Genomic DNA, 13082 nt, shown 5'->3' with positions numbered 1-13082 from the left:
CCACTGGGGGATTCTTGGCTCTGAACCGCGGAACTTTCCAGCTCATCTGAGTGCCAAGTTTTCTGGCATAATTGGGGTGGACTTCAGACCACCACCAAGACAGCTGGGCTCCACGCACCAAGGTGCTGCCCCATGCCATGCTGATCTCCTGACTACCATGCTGCCAGAGGCTCTGCTGTGCTGGACCGAGGACTTCATCTGCTCTGCTGCCAACCTGGCTCTGGAGATTCTGCCTTGTGAGATGCTGACAGCTCCCCTGCCTACCATGCTGTCTCCCGGACCCATAGACTGAGTCTCTGGGACTCAGGCTCTTTATCCTCCAATCCTCTTGTGTAATTATTATTATTATTATTAGGTTAATATGGTTTTGAATGGAATCTGAATTAGTAAAAGCTGAGTGGATCTACATTAATAAAAGCCAAGTGGATAGCACAGTCCCCTGTGTTGGCTTCCTCTTATTTCCCAGTGCCAGTGTCACCTGTAGGACCGGTGGTCATACAGGCAGCTTGGTGCTTTCAATTCTTAAGGCCCGGATCAGACGACCCAGGTGGGAATAGAAGCCTGGATCATAGGAAAGACTATATCACAAAACACACATTCGCGACCATCACCCCGTGTCCCCACTCATCACAGCCACTAGTGTGCTCTGTGGGTAGAGTCAACTACCGAGATGCATGCACCAGAAAGACAAGTTTATGGCCTGTGAGACCCGAGGCAGGCACTTTTCTCAAAGTCTGGGGACCCAGTCTCATTTTGAATTTGTCTGTTACCTGCTGCATTCCTCATCTCTTCCTACCCAAACAGGTCTGTATCGTCCCTGATTTCCCCTCAATGTCATCTTGCTAGAATCATGGGCTTTTAGGGAGAGCACTTGACAGCATATCTCCTTATTTTTCATTCATGCTGCTGAGGAGTGTTGTAAGCACCTGGTAGTCAAATGAGTGCAAAGGAGCTCTCCCCTCCCTCTGGGACACCCTCCAGATGAAACGTCACACTTCTCCAGTCCCAAAACAAGGAAATTGGACACCGAAAGAAGGGTATCATGAAATGATGTCCTCTTTGCAAGCGAAGGACTGCTTGCACTAGTTGACCAGAGCACAGCTCACAAGAAGTCCAGCCTCACCCAAGGCTTATTTAAAATGCAGACTGCCAGTGAGTGTCAGGTGTTCTGGGATGCCTTCCCTTGAGTCCCCAAGCCCAGGAGACCAGGGGTAGGACTCAGGCCCACTCAACAACCCTCCTCATCACCTGACCCCTGCCTGGCCTGGGCCTCCTGCAAGTGATGGGGGACAAGAGCAAAGCATGTCCTGGGGTGTCTTCACCTCTAGACTGAGTTCCAATACCCATGGAAGGGTCCTAAAAATAAAACTCTACCCAGCTAGATGATGCTGGCTTCATCGCTTTAGCTTGAATCGGTAGTCTCAATGAGTTCACTTCAGGATAGAATACAGATGTCACAGGGAAGGGCTGTATCATAAACAGTTTCAGAAGCATTTCCATTCCAGACTGGGTGTAAGTGGAGGAAGAGGAAGCTCTCATCCACTGAGGAGTCTGGGAGGAACTCCTTGAAGAGAACAGACTGGCTGAAGACAGAGCAGTCACCCTGTTGCAGAGGCCATATCCTTGTCACCACCTGGACTTCAGCCACTGGATAAGAGCACCTACCTGGGGCACTTGGTCTATGCTGAACAGCCTGGGGAGCTTCAGACTCAGCATCTTGAAGCCCCACTGGGAAGGCAGGTGGGTGGCAGCCGCTCCCTGTCACCAGTCTTCAAAATTCTGACATGGCCTGGGGATCCTCTGGCCAGGGGGTGCCCGGGCTGCTTCCCTGAAAGGAGAGAGTGAAGTCCAGTCAGTCTCAGCCAAATTCCAGCTGGATCAAGACTGTCAGATTGTTTACGGAACATATACTTGCTTGTGACGGCAAAATAATCAGGCTTTCTTCAAAACAACAGCCAAACTATCAGACTTCTGAGTCACTCCAAGAGTGCTGGAGGGAAGTGGTTAAATCATAACACGGCAATCATTACACTGTTGAGCTGGAGAGGACCGCAGAGGTCACCCGAACCCCTCACATCGCACTTGAGGGTCATGGGGGTGGAGTCACTTGGTCAAGGTTGCACCACTAGGGCAGGGCTGGGACTGCTTACTTTCCACTGCACAGTGTGCTGTCCCCAGCCAGATGGTGTGATCCCGAGACAGTGTCCACCTGGTGGGCAGAAGAGGACCGAGAGCTGTGCTCCCAATCACCCAAAGAGAAGCAGCTCTTCAGAAGGCTTGCAGGGGAAGCCACCTGCCTAGGCCTAGTTCCCCCACTGATGGAAAGGACCCTCCAGGATGCTTGGAAACCCAGCTGGGTGCCTGGCTCACCCTGGGCCTTAATCAAACACTTCTTTAATTCTGTTAATTAAAGCAATACTATTCATGCTTTCAGAGAAGGAAAACTCTGACTCCAAAAAACCTCCGCTGCCTTGCGGCATACCTCTTCAGGGGAAAGGCTAAGGGAGTAAACCCCGACAGAAAATCCGGAGCCGGAGTCCCTAAGGCGGTTCGACGTTGTAGTCAACACCGGCAACTCCTGTGGCGCACCTGAAGCCAAGCTGTATTGACTCCGTCTTTCCCTTGGACCCTTCAGCTGAGAAGAGAGGGGGGGTCTGCTGCATGGGCAACAGCAGACCCTCCATATCACCCTGCCCAGGCTCTGTAGCTTCAGCTTCACTGGAGAGGACACTCCAGCGTCATCGCAAGATGTCGATTCAACACGGGAGGAGACAGATACCGTGTCACTCCCGAGTCGGACTGCACAGCCATTCTCGGCGGTGCAGATAGACTCTTAAGAAGCTACACCATCGTCTCTCGAGACGGACGGCTGCCGACGACGGATTCATGCTTTGGACTTCAAGTGTGTTTTGTTTTTTGTGGCTTGCTTTATACTTTTGCTTCTCATTATAGTTTTTTATGTTCTATGTATCACCTGGAACTATGTAGCGAAACCAATGTATTTATGTTTCATCATCATAAATTTGCTTCTTTCTTAAAAACACTGATGTAAGCATTATTCACAATGGTCAAAAGGTGGGAATAGCACACATGTCCATCAGCAGAAGAATGGATAAACAAAATAACAAATAAACAAAACGTGGTCTCCAAAGAACGAAGTTCTGATGCACACTACAACATGGCTGAAACTTGAAGACATAATGTTGAGTGACATAAGCTAGTCACAAAAGAACAAATGTATGATTCCACGTATATGAAGTACCTAGAACAGGCAAATTCAGAGAGACAGAAAGGAATTCTGGGTGGAGGGATGACCAGAGGCATTGTTTAATGGATACAGAATTTCCATTTGGGATGATGGAAAGTTCTGAAAGTGGGTAGTAGTAATGGCTGCCCAACGACCATGTGACTCTTCACTGAATTGTACACTTAAAAATGGTGAAAATGGTAGGTTTTATGTTGTGTATATTTTACCACAATAAAAAAAATTATGTAATATTTCCAAATTACAGAATAATAAAGAAAATAATTTTTTAAAGCACATGTACATTTTATCCAGGTTATAAAACAAAAATTAATACTTTGCAAACAGCACTGATGTGAGTGGGCCACGGCACACCTTGGTTCTCTTGGCTTTCCCGGTCTAAGTCGCCAAGCCAGAAGCGCCACAAATTCACCAAGTGAAGCACCACGAGCTCACCCAGTGGCAGGACACAAGGCGAAAGACCAGCGCTGGGGAATCTCAAGCACACTAGAAAAACCGCGAACAGTAATGGCTGCACGGCTGGGTCTCTACAGACCGCCCGCCTTGGTCCGCTAGTCCTCCCTGGAATCGACTCAATGTCATGGGCAGGAAAAAGAAAAGAAACGGTCCCTAGTCTCACAGCACACACTATCCTGGTAGGATGGCTACACTACACATCAAAAGCGGGGGGGTAACAGGACTTTTGGGCAAGATGGCAGAGTAGGTAAATGCTGTGCTCACCTCCTCCCATGACCACATCAAAATTATGGAACAAACAACCTGGAGAATCATTTGACAACTAACTGAACAGAACTCCTATAACTAAGGATATAAAGAAGCCACGTCAAGACCGAATGTCAACTGGAATTGAAAAAATGAAGTAAAATAAAGTGAGAGGCAACAAAAGTAATATATGATTCATCCATTTCTTCATTCAGCCGCTGTCCACTGCATTTTTATCATGTGGAGAGTAAGGGTAAGGGCTAATGTATAGCTCATTATTCTGGGTGGACTGCTGCACCTTGAAGGAACAGGTGAGAATTTAATGGACGTTAAAACTGAAGGGGTTTGTGACACGAAGACTTGAGGGAGGTGGGTATCCGCCATACCATTCTGTATTTTTGTCATACAGGAAAAAGGGACAAATAAGATAGTCTCTGTTCCCAAGAAATGTATAAAGAGATGAGGCAGATATGAACCAACTAACTAGTACAAGTCACCCTGAGAATGGGGGAGACCCTCACCCACTCTGCACCAACCCTGTGCAGGTCACCCTGCCACCTGTTTTATCTCGTTCACCCTCACCATGCCATCTCAGGAAGCTGGCAGAGCAGGTACGGACCTGGGTACTGGATTCAAGCCACGTGGTTCAAAGACTGGTTTGACATTTCCTTTGTAACCCTGGACAAGGGACCTAATTCCACATGCCTCAGTATTTCCATCTGTAAAATGGAACTAACAGTAATACTTTCTTCATAGGGTTGTTATTATGATTAAAGAGAGAGAAGCCACATAAAGGGCCTGTTATAAAGTAAGGTTCCAACAAATACTTGCTATTATTATTAATTTTCACGTAGAAAATGGACTTCATATTTTACAGGCAAAAAAACTGAGGTATTAAAAAGTTAGGGGCTTGCCCAAGATTACACACGACTTGCACTTGAACTCCAGCCTGGCTGCAGTCAGGGTCAAATGCCTACCTCAGCAAAATTACAAACAACTTTCAAACAGCTCACTATTAATTAAAACCGTGATTATTGTGTCTATTAATGCAGCGTTTTCCAAACTGCAGGTCACAACCTGTCAGTAGATCATCAAATTGATTTAGTGGGTTGTGACTAGCATTTAAAAATAAAATAGTATGAAAAATAGTAAAACAAAATATCAGTGTATTGCCTAGAGTAAAGAGAAGTATTGCTCTGTGATATTCCTGTTTGTTACGTATGTTGTTATATGTATTTGTTTGTCATGTTATGCATGCCAACACGTATGTAGTGGGTTATGACAAAAGGTATTTCTTATTGAAGGTCACAGTCAAAAAAGTTTGAAAAAATGTGCTAATGTCACAGAACACCTGTACTGGTTATGAGGAGCTATGGCTTTTAAAAGTTTCACCTAGCGTCACAGATACCACGCTGCATCTATAGAATTTGGGGGACCAATGCTTCCAGATATCTAGACAGAAGAATGGCTGGACAAGAAGCCCCTCCTAACATTCCTTGGCATGCTGTGATAAGCACCCTGACCACCTGGGCTTGGAGAATGTTCTCATGGTGGAATCCCAGCTCCTCAGAAACCTGCGATGACGTGTGACAGGAAGGAGGCATAGGGGGTTTGGTACCTACAAGGTCTCCCTTGTGTTGTCTCCTAAGATATGACCTTGGCTGGGCTGAGTAATTCTCCCCGACTCACTGGTGTCACCTGTGAAATAAGAGTATTAACATCTACCCCACCAGAGCTGTGGGAAGCTAAAATGAAATGATGGATGTGAATATGCTTATTACTACAAATTCTATAAATAAATGCCAGTAGTGTTTCTCCTACTCCTAGTAGTAGTGCTACCGTTACTATAAATAACAACACACTCAGCAGAGTGAACCATCAGCTGCAACAACTCCTAGGATGGGGTTTGTAACTGAGGTTAATAAAATTAGAGGTAAAATTATGTGTGTGCATGTATGGGCTCATGTGTATACATGCACAAAGATGCCTGTGTCACTGGGGACAGGGCCATGGCTTTCAGTGTTGTCTCAGTGAGCTAGAAAGGCTCAGAAGCACTACCCTCCTTCTAGGCCAGGAGTCCCTGGGCCCGTTCTCAGCAGTGGGAAACAGTTGAACCCTTTGGGTCGTGTCTACCAGCTGGTGAATGAGGGCAGTGTTCCTTTGCAGACACCTGTCCCTGCACCCACTGCCCCACCCTGGGAACTGGCCTCGGTGTCTGGGAGAGCCATGCCCTCGGTGGGTGTACTCAGAGAGAGCTGCATCTGCAGGCAGCACTGGCCTTGCCCTCTGACAGGAATGTCCACACCCAGGGTGACCAGCCTCGCCCCACCCATGGGGAAAGTGGGAGTAGCTCTCACTGCAGACCCAGCTCTCCCCTGGGCGGGGTTGGCAAGGCAGGCCAGGCAGACAGACAGGCACTGCAGCACCACGGCCACTGTGGGCCACCCAGAGTTAGCCAGGCTGGGGGGACAGTTGCTCCCAACCCCATCCCTGCAACTCCTGGGAATCTCCCCACCCTGGCCAGGCTTCAGGCCTGGCCTGAGCCTTGAACACCTCCTCACTGTCCTCTCTCTGGCTGTCTTCCAGACCCAGCCCCCTACCACCCTCCCCCGCCCCACCCCAGAAGAAGACCTCTCCGTTCCACCTCCCTGCTTTCTCTTTTCCCTGAGCACCTCCAGACACAGACCCCGGTCCGCTGGGTTCCAGGCCAGGCTGCTCTATGCACGAGCTGGACCCTCCGGAGGACGATGCTGAACTCTCTTAGCCTTGGTCTCACCCTTCACTCGTAAGCTGTAGGAGCAAAGAAAATAATGCACACGGGGCCCTTCGCACAGGGCCTGCCTGTAGCACCTCAGCAAATGGCAATTGTTATCACCCTGGCTACACAGTCTCTGATTCTTTTAGGCTGGTTGTTTTGGTGGCCACAATTTTGATTTCTTGAAGATGGGGCCTGGATCTGCTTTTATATAAAAGAAGAGACAATACAAACTTGCTGACTGTTCTACTCAGAGGCAGTCCACTCGTTCATTTGTCTGTCCCTTCACCCATCCATCCACGTAGCGAGTCTCTGTGTCAGGCACTGCCCCAAAGCACAGACGCAGTGGTGTGACCACAAGCTGAGCCTTCGGGAGCCCCTGCAGAACAAGGGAGATGCGCAGACCAGTGACTGGGCAGGTTAGAGGCTATACATGCTACGTGGGCGGTGAAAACAAACTTGCATGGAAGTATGTGGGCAGGGATGCCTTCAGAGTTGTGGGGAAGCAGGGGCGGGTTACAGCTTTACAGAGAAGGTGCCATTTGCTGGGAGCGTAAGCAATCAGAAACAATCTGTCAGTTTGGAGAGGGCACAGCTGGCAGAAGGAACAGCTTGCACAGAGGCACACAGACATGTTATAGGAATAGCAAGTCACCCCTTTGAGCTCCTTTAGCAGAGTGGGAGGCACGTATCTTCTTCTGGCTGATTGGGGGCAGAGTTGAGGAGTGTGTGCGTGTGTAGGAGGTAGTAGAAGGGAGCCCAGGGTTGCCATGGGGGCGAGGGCAGCCCCACCAGGGAGAAGCTTTTTATTTTCTTCTCAAATGTTTTCCCATGCTTGCTTGCTCACCCACTTTCTTGCAGGAGGCTGCCGCATGGGCAGGTGGGAAGAGAAAGCTGGGGCATGAGGGCGTTCCATGGAGGCAGCGCCTTCTCTTTGCCCTCGAGACCTCTGCTCGCTGCTGCCGGGGATCCAAGCATCCTACCACCCCCAGCTGTGTTCTTCCTCCATCTCCCCTCTCTAAAGCTGCGCTTGCCAGGACACCTGCTCACTCCTCCCTGCAGCTTCCGGAACTGGGGATGTGCCCCGGTGTCTGCCCCTTGCCACACGTTCTCTGCCTCTTGTCCACGGTACCCAGCAGCAGCGCAGGCATTTACTCAGTACATAGTGAATCCCTAAAGCATCCCAGCACGAGCTTAGGCACTAAGACTCATACTTCTAGGCTTCTTAGGCTTCTCTGAGTGTCTCCAGGAGCTCGTGTCTGGCAGAGAGAAAAGACAGACAAGAAACTGTCCATGGGCAGAGCTAGGAAACTCCAAGGAGCACAGAGAGGTGAGAAGATGTGAACACAGACAGTGGTAGAGACAAGGAAAAGAGGGGCAGAGTGGGATGAAAGAGTGTGGAAAGCAGAGATGCTGCCCTTCTGAAGTGTTTTAAAAACAACAGATTATACTGTCATGAGAGATACAAGACATCATTGGTCAAAGCCCATCCTATGTACAATAGAGAGTGAACTCTGGTGTAAAGTATGGGCTTTAGTTAATAATATATCAATATTGGTTCATCAGCTATAACAAATGTACCACACAAATGCAAGATATTAATAACAGAGGGAACTTGGGGGAGGAAAGAGGGGGGCACATGGGAGCTCTCTGTTCCTTCTGCACAGTTTTTCTATAAAACTAAAACTGCTCTAAAAAACAAAGTCTATTAAGAAAAAAAAAAAAACTAGGCAAACATAAAATAAATCAAGGGACCTCACATAAAAAACCTGACAATCTCAAGACCTACAGCCCTGGGCCAAATTTGCACATGGTGACAACTGGCTGCTCCTTCCCAAGGGGTAAGTGCTCATGGTTCAGTCTGGGCAGCACCCCCACTCCTGCAGACTCAGCTGGGAGCTCTGCATTTGGGGACCCAGTGGTAAAGGTCAGGTGTCCAATCACAAGGAGAGAGCCGGGCTTTGGAGCACCATCTCCCACGGGCTGGGGAATGGTGACACCCATGGCGGAATGGAGGAGGACAATTTTCAGACCAGTTGAGTTTGAATTGCACAGATTTGCGTTTAAAGATATGTGGCCACATCTGAGAGGTGAAGAAGGCGGCTACAGATCAATTCAGGAGGCAGAGAGGTGAGTTTCGAAGCACTGAGGTCACCCAAAGGAGAGGAACACAAGAGGTGAGAAAAAGTCAGGTTCATGGGACTGATGGGGGTAATGCTGACTAAGGGCTGGGGGGGGGGCAGAAGGGTGATATAGGAGATGTGCCCATTCCCTCGGTTTCCCTGAAAGGGAAAGAACAGAAATTGTGAGAGAAAGGGGTGAGCCAGTCTTGAGGAGGATAAGGTTGGGGGTGAGTGTTGTGGGGCAATATGTTAGGGAACCAGCCAGGTGAGAGGCAGGGAAGCAGGGAGTGGCTGCCGGGATTGGGGGGGCGGCGGGGGGCAGGGCGCTCTTTCTCTCCTGCCTGCCCTCAGGCTGGGAGCAGAAATGGAGAGTGGATGTGAATATGTTCTATCACTTACTCATTCACAGCACACATTTACTGAATACCAGCCACGAGTCCAAGGCTGTGGCAGGATATGGGGATGGAGAAACAGATAAGACAGTTCCAGGAGACTGGCACAAATAATTGATACAAAGCACATGTGATGGGAAGTTAGAACCAGATGCTCTGGGGGAACACAGAGGAGGGACATCACACTAGGGAATCAGGAGAGACTTCTTGAAGAAATGAAACTTGAGCAGAGTCTTGAAGAATAAACAGGAGCACAGCAGCCATGGAGGAGAGAGGGCATTAGAACTGAGGGTGTGGCAGGAGCCAAGGCACGGAGGTCAGAAGGGCACACAATTCTGGGAGCTGTCTGTCGTTCAGTGGAGGGGGCAAGGGTGGAGTGTCAGGTGGCCAGGGCAGCCTTGAAGAAGAGCCCAGATGAAGACTCAGGGGAGCTGGGGAGTTAGGATTGGGGATCTCAGGGATGGTGTCAGGAGAGAGACTGATAAGGAGAATTCTGAGGAGTGGACTTTGGTCAATTTCAAATCCTGGCTCCATCATTTACTGTGTGCCTCTGGCAGATTACCAGTCTCTTAAACTTGAATGTTCTTATCAGTTAAATGAGGATAATGAAAGTATCAATGGCTCTTGTGAGGATGAAAAACCACGGGATCTATCAGATAACAAGCACTCAATAAATGGTGGCTATTATCACCATTGCATCCCACACCATGTGAATTCTTCACTAATGCTCCCTCATGTTCCCTCTGCCTTTGGTTTGTAATTTTGCATGAAAAAGAGACTGTTCCCCTTTGGCTCTGACCCACCTCCCTGCCTGGAGCTGTGACTAATGGGCGCTCCATGTGCTGTGGGGAGGGGTTGCCATGGTGACCTTCCAGCTTGGCTTTTGGATTTGGTGAGTGACCTGAACCTTTTCTTTGTTCCGGCTATCCCAGTTATTCTAGATATTTACTGCCAGGCGATTTGTGCACATTTGAAAACGGCTGCACAATATTCTTTAGCATGTTGTAGAGAAAAATTGGAAACCATCCACATTTCTGGCAAGAGAGAGCTGGATGGTTAAGTTATGGTACACCCATGCAAAACTGTACTGTGCGGCTATTAAAAATGTTACAGATCTGTGGTTACTGACAGGAAATGGTGTCATGACATGTTGTTAAATGAAACAAGCAGGTTATGGAACAGCATAAATCTTGTAACACCATCTATATAAAACTGTGTTACATTTAACAGCTTGTATTTATGGACAGAAAAGTGTTTGGGAGGATGTTCCCCAAAGTGTGCACAGTGGTTCTCTCTAGATGGTAGTGGTTAGCTCTAGGGATTTGCTTTACTTCTTTCTACTTTTCTATAACATAAGTTTGCCTACAATGAGCATGTTACTATTATTATTTTTTTTAGCAAAGCAACAATAATGAATGAGTCGTCTAACCCTTGGCCATTCTTAAAGAAATTAGCTTGTGAGCCAACCCACGGCAAGTTTGTACGGCAAATATTTGCACATCCATTGCAATCAGTGGCATTTCTTCACACACCTACCTGGGAAGCTTCACACACCTCTGCCCTGGCCTAGGGGCAACAATGGCTTGAAGTCCTCCACTAAGGGGAACTGGGACCCAGGTCCTAAAGCCAAATAGCTCATGCAGTTTGGCAAAACCACCATCTTTCCCAAGCCAAAGGCCTGAGGGTACTACTGCCTCTGTTGTAACTGTGGCAGAGGGGGACAGGAGAGCCCCACACTGGAGCCCTTAAGGTCATCATCAGTCATCAGTGAATACACAGATATTGAGCACCTTCTGTGGTCCAGGCACCAGGCTAGCCTTGGAGATAAAGGGGAAATGGCCTGCCCCCTCGGGACTCCTGGCCTAGTATACACAAAGCTTGAGGAAGGGCTTAGAAATCCAAACTCCTCAGAGTTCCTGCAAGGCACTGCTTTCCTGACTCATGGTCCACACTTTAAGCTCCTACAATGAAATCCTTGGGTCCTCTCCAGAGGGTTCCAGAAGGCCCTGCTCCTTACTTAGCATATCCTCAGCTTTCCACAGGCCACCCAGCCCCAGCCTCCCCTCCCACCAGCCCTGCCAGTTGCCACCACTGGTCTCTGTCCTTGAACACACAGGGCTTTCACACCTCCATGCTTTTGTGCTCGCTGTTTACTCGGGTGGCACCTCTTCCTCCACTTTCTTTTCTTGATGAAATTCTACCCACTCAAGTCTACACTCAAGTATCACTTGCAAGGGTCTATGTCAGCCCATCTGCAAACTTCACAGTGAAATACCAGTGTCCTGGCTCCCCGCAGGTCAAGACTGGCTGGTCTGTCTTCTGATGTGTTCGAGGTGTTCAGCCCGGGACTGGGCGCAATGTTACTGCTGAAAGAATGCATGTTTGCTGAGCAGCTGAATGACTTCCGCCACCCACAACACTCTGAATCCTAGAGGCAGGGTCTGGCCCGTTTCTCCAGAACCGTCCACCCAGTGGTGGCCATGCTCTGTTGATAAATCCTGCATTTCAGTGCCAAAATGGTGTATTTTGCTTGGTTCAAAATTTTTATTTCAGAATTGTTACAATCTGAAATCTCAAACCAACTATAAAAAAATGAATATATGAGATAATTGTGGAAATATGAATGCTGGCTATTTCATAATAATGAGAAATGTTCGGTTCTTAAAGTGCAATAATAGTACTATGGTTATGTTTTTTAAAGGGCCCTTTTGTGTAAAGAAGCATACTGATGTAATCACAGAGGAAATGATATGAGGTCTTGGACCTGCTTCCACAGAACCTGCTTGGGAGAAGGGCTTGTGGGTAGGGGTAGATGTGCAAAAGATTGGCCATGAGTTATGATTGTTGAGGCCAGGCATGGAAGTTCATTACACGCATCTCTCAATTTTTAAAAGGAAACAATCACAATGTCAAAAAACGAAACAAAACAACACCCTGAAATGTGAAATAGCCTTGAGTTCTTCTCAGACATGGCAGTAAACAAAGCAAAAGTCTTGCATGAATAGTTATTACTCTATTCACAGACTTTCCTAACATATGGAATAGCAACATAGTTTTAAAACTGATACAAGAAACACTGCCTCAGAATCTCTGTCTGAACAAGATAAGACTAAAGAACTTAAGGACAAACTGGACACACTTTAGAAATAAGAACTATGGCTCCCGATAAATAAAAGACTGCAGTCCATGATTTAAAAAAAAAAAAAAAAAAAAAAAGACAAAGGGCCTTGTCAGCCGAAAATATTCAAAGATATCTCACAAATATATCTTCTCACCATTCCCCTGCTAGTTTAGAGTCAGGAAAAGCTTTTTCTAGAAAATTTATAGGAAAAAAACATACTTTTGACATAATGATATTGCCAATGTCCTCTGTATTTAAGACTCTGCTTTAAAAGGGATCAAATAATATTACATCTTCAATTTTTCATGACTAAATGTTTTTGAAGTGTGTAGATTTTAATGTTTTGAATACTTCATTTTTGTTTACTACTAATATATACCAGAATTGTCTATTTTCATAAATTTACATTTACTTGATATTCTAAATTGTTATATATTTTTGTATTTAAAAATTATTAAATAATTGGTTTTATTGATTTTAATTTTTAAATACTTTTTAAATAAAATACAAAGATTTACTCTAGTACTAGGTGATATACAAAGTAAGATGGTCCAGGTTATTTGACTCCAGTATAACTATTTCTACACATTGTCAGAGCTGGATAGGTGGGTGCTGGGCATCTAGTCTAGGGTGCTTAACTCTGATGCACCTTAGAACCAGCAGGGAACTTGAAAACATAGTTTCCTTAGGCCCACTACAGCTCAGGTAAGTTAGGCTCTCCAAA

At 47.0% G+C, this 13082-nt stretch overlaps 1 protein-coding gene across 1 annotated transcript in view; it reads right to left on the bottom strand.

Annotated features, from left to right (window-relative positions):
* Positions 1-13082, bottom strand: part of PAQR5 (progestin and adipoQ receptor family member 5) — a 72558-nt gene that overhangs the window by 42266 nt on the left and 17210 nt on the right. Inside the window, exon 2 of the mRNA XM_090270836.1 lies at positions 1666-1828. Within this exon, the coding sequence (XP_090126962.1) occupies positions 1666-1716 (51 nt within the window). The 5' untranslated portion in view covers positions 1717-1828. The remainder of the gene's footprint in view (positions 1-1665; positions 1829-13082) is intronic.

This window comes from Furipterus horrens, unplaced genomic scaffold (genome assembly GCF_987537825.1).
Source record: "Furipterus horrens unplaced genomic scaffold, mFurHor1.1.pri manual_scaffold_3, whole genome shotgun sequence".
Taxonomy (NCBI): domain Eukaryota; kingdom Metazoa; phylum Chordata; class Mammalia; order Chiroptera; family Furipteridae; genus Furipterus; species Furipterus horrens.
Note: the sequence above shows the minus strand (reverse complement) of the source record. Positions and strands in the feature narration are given on the sequence as shown.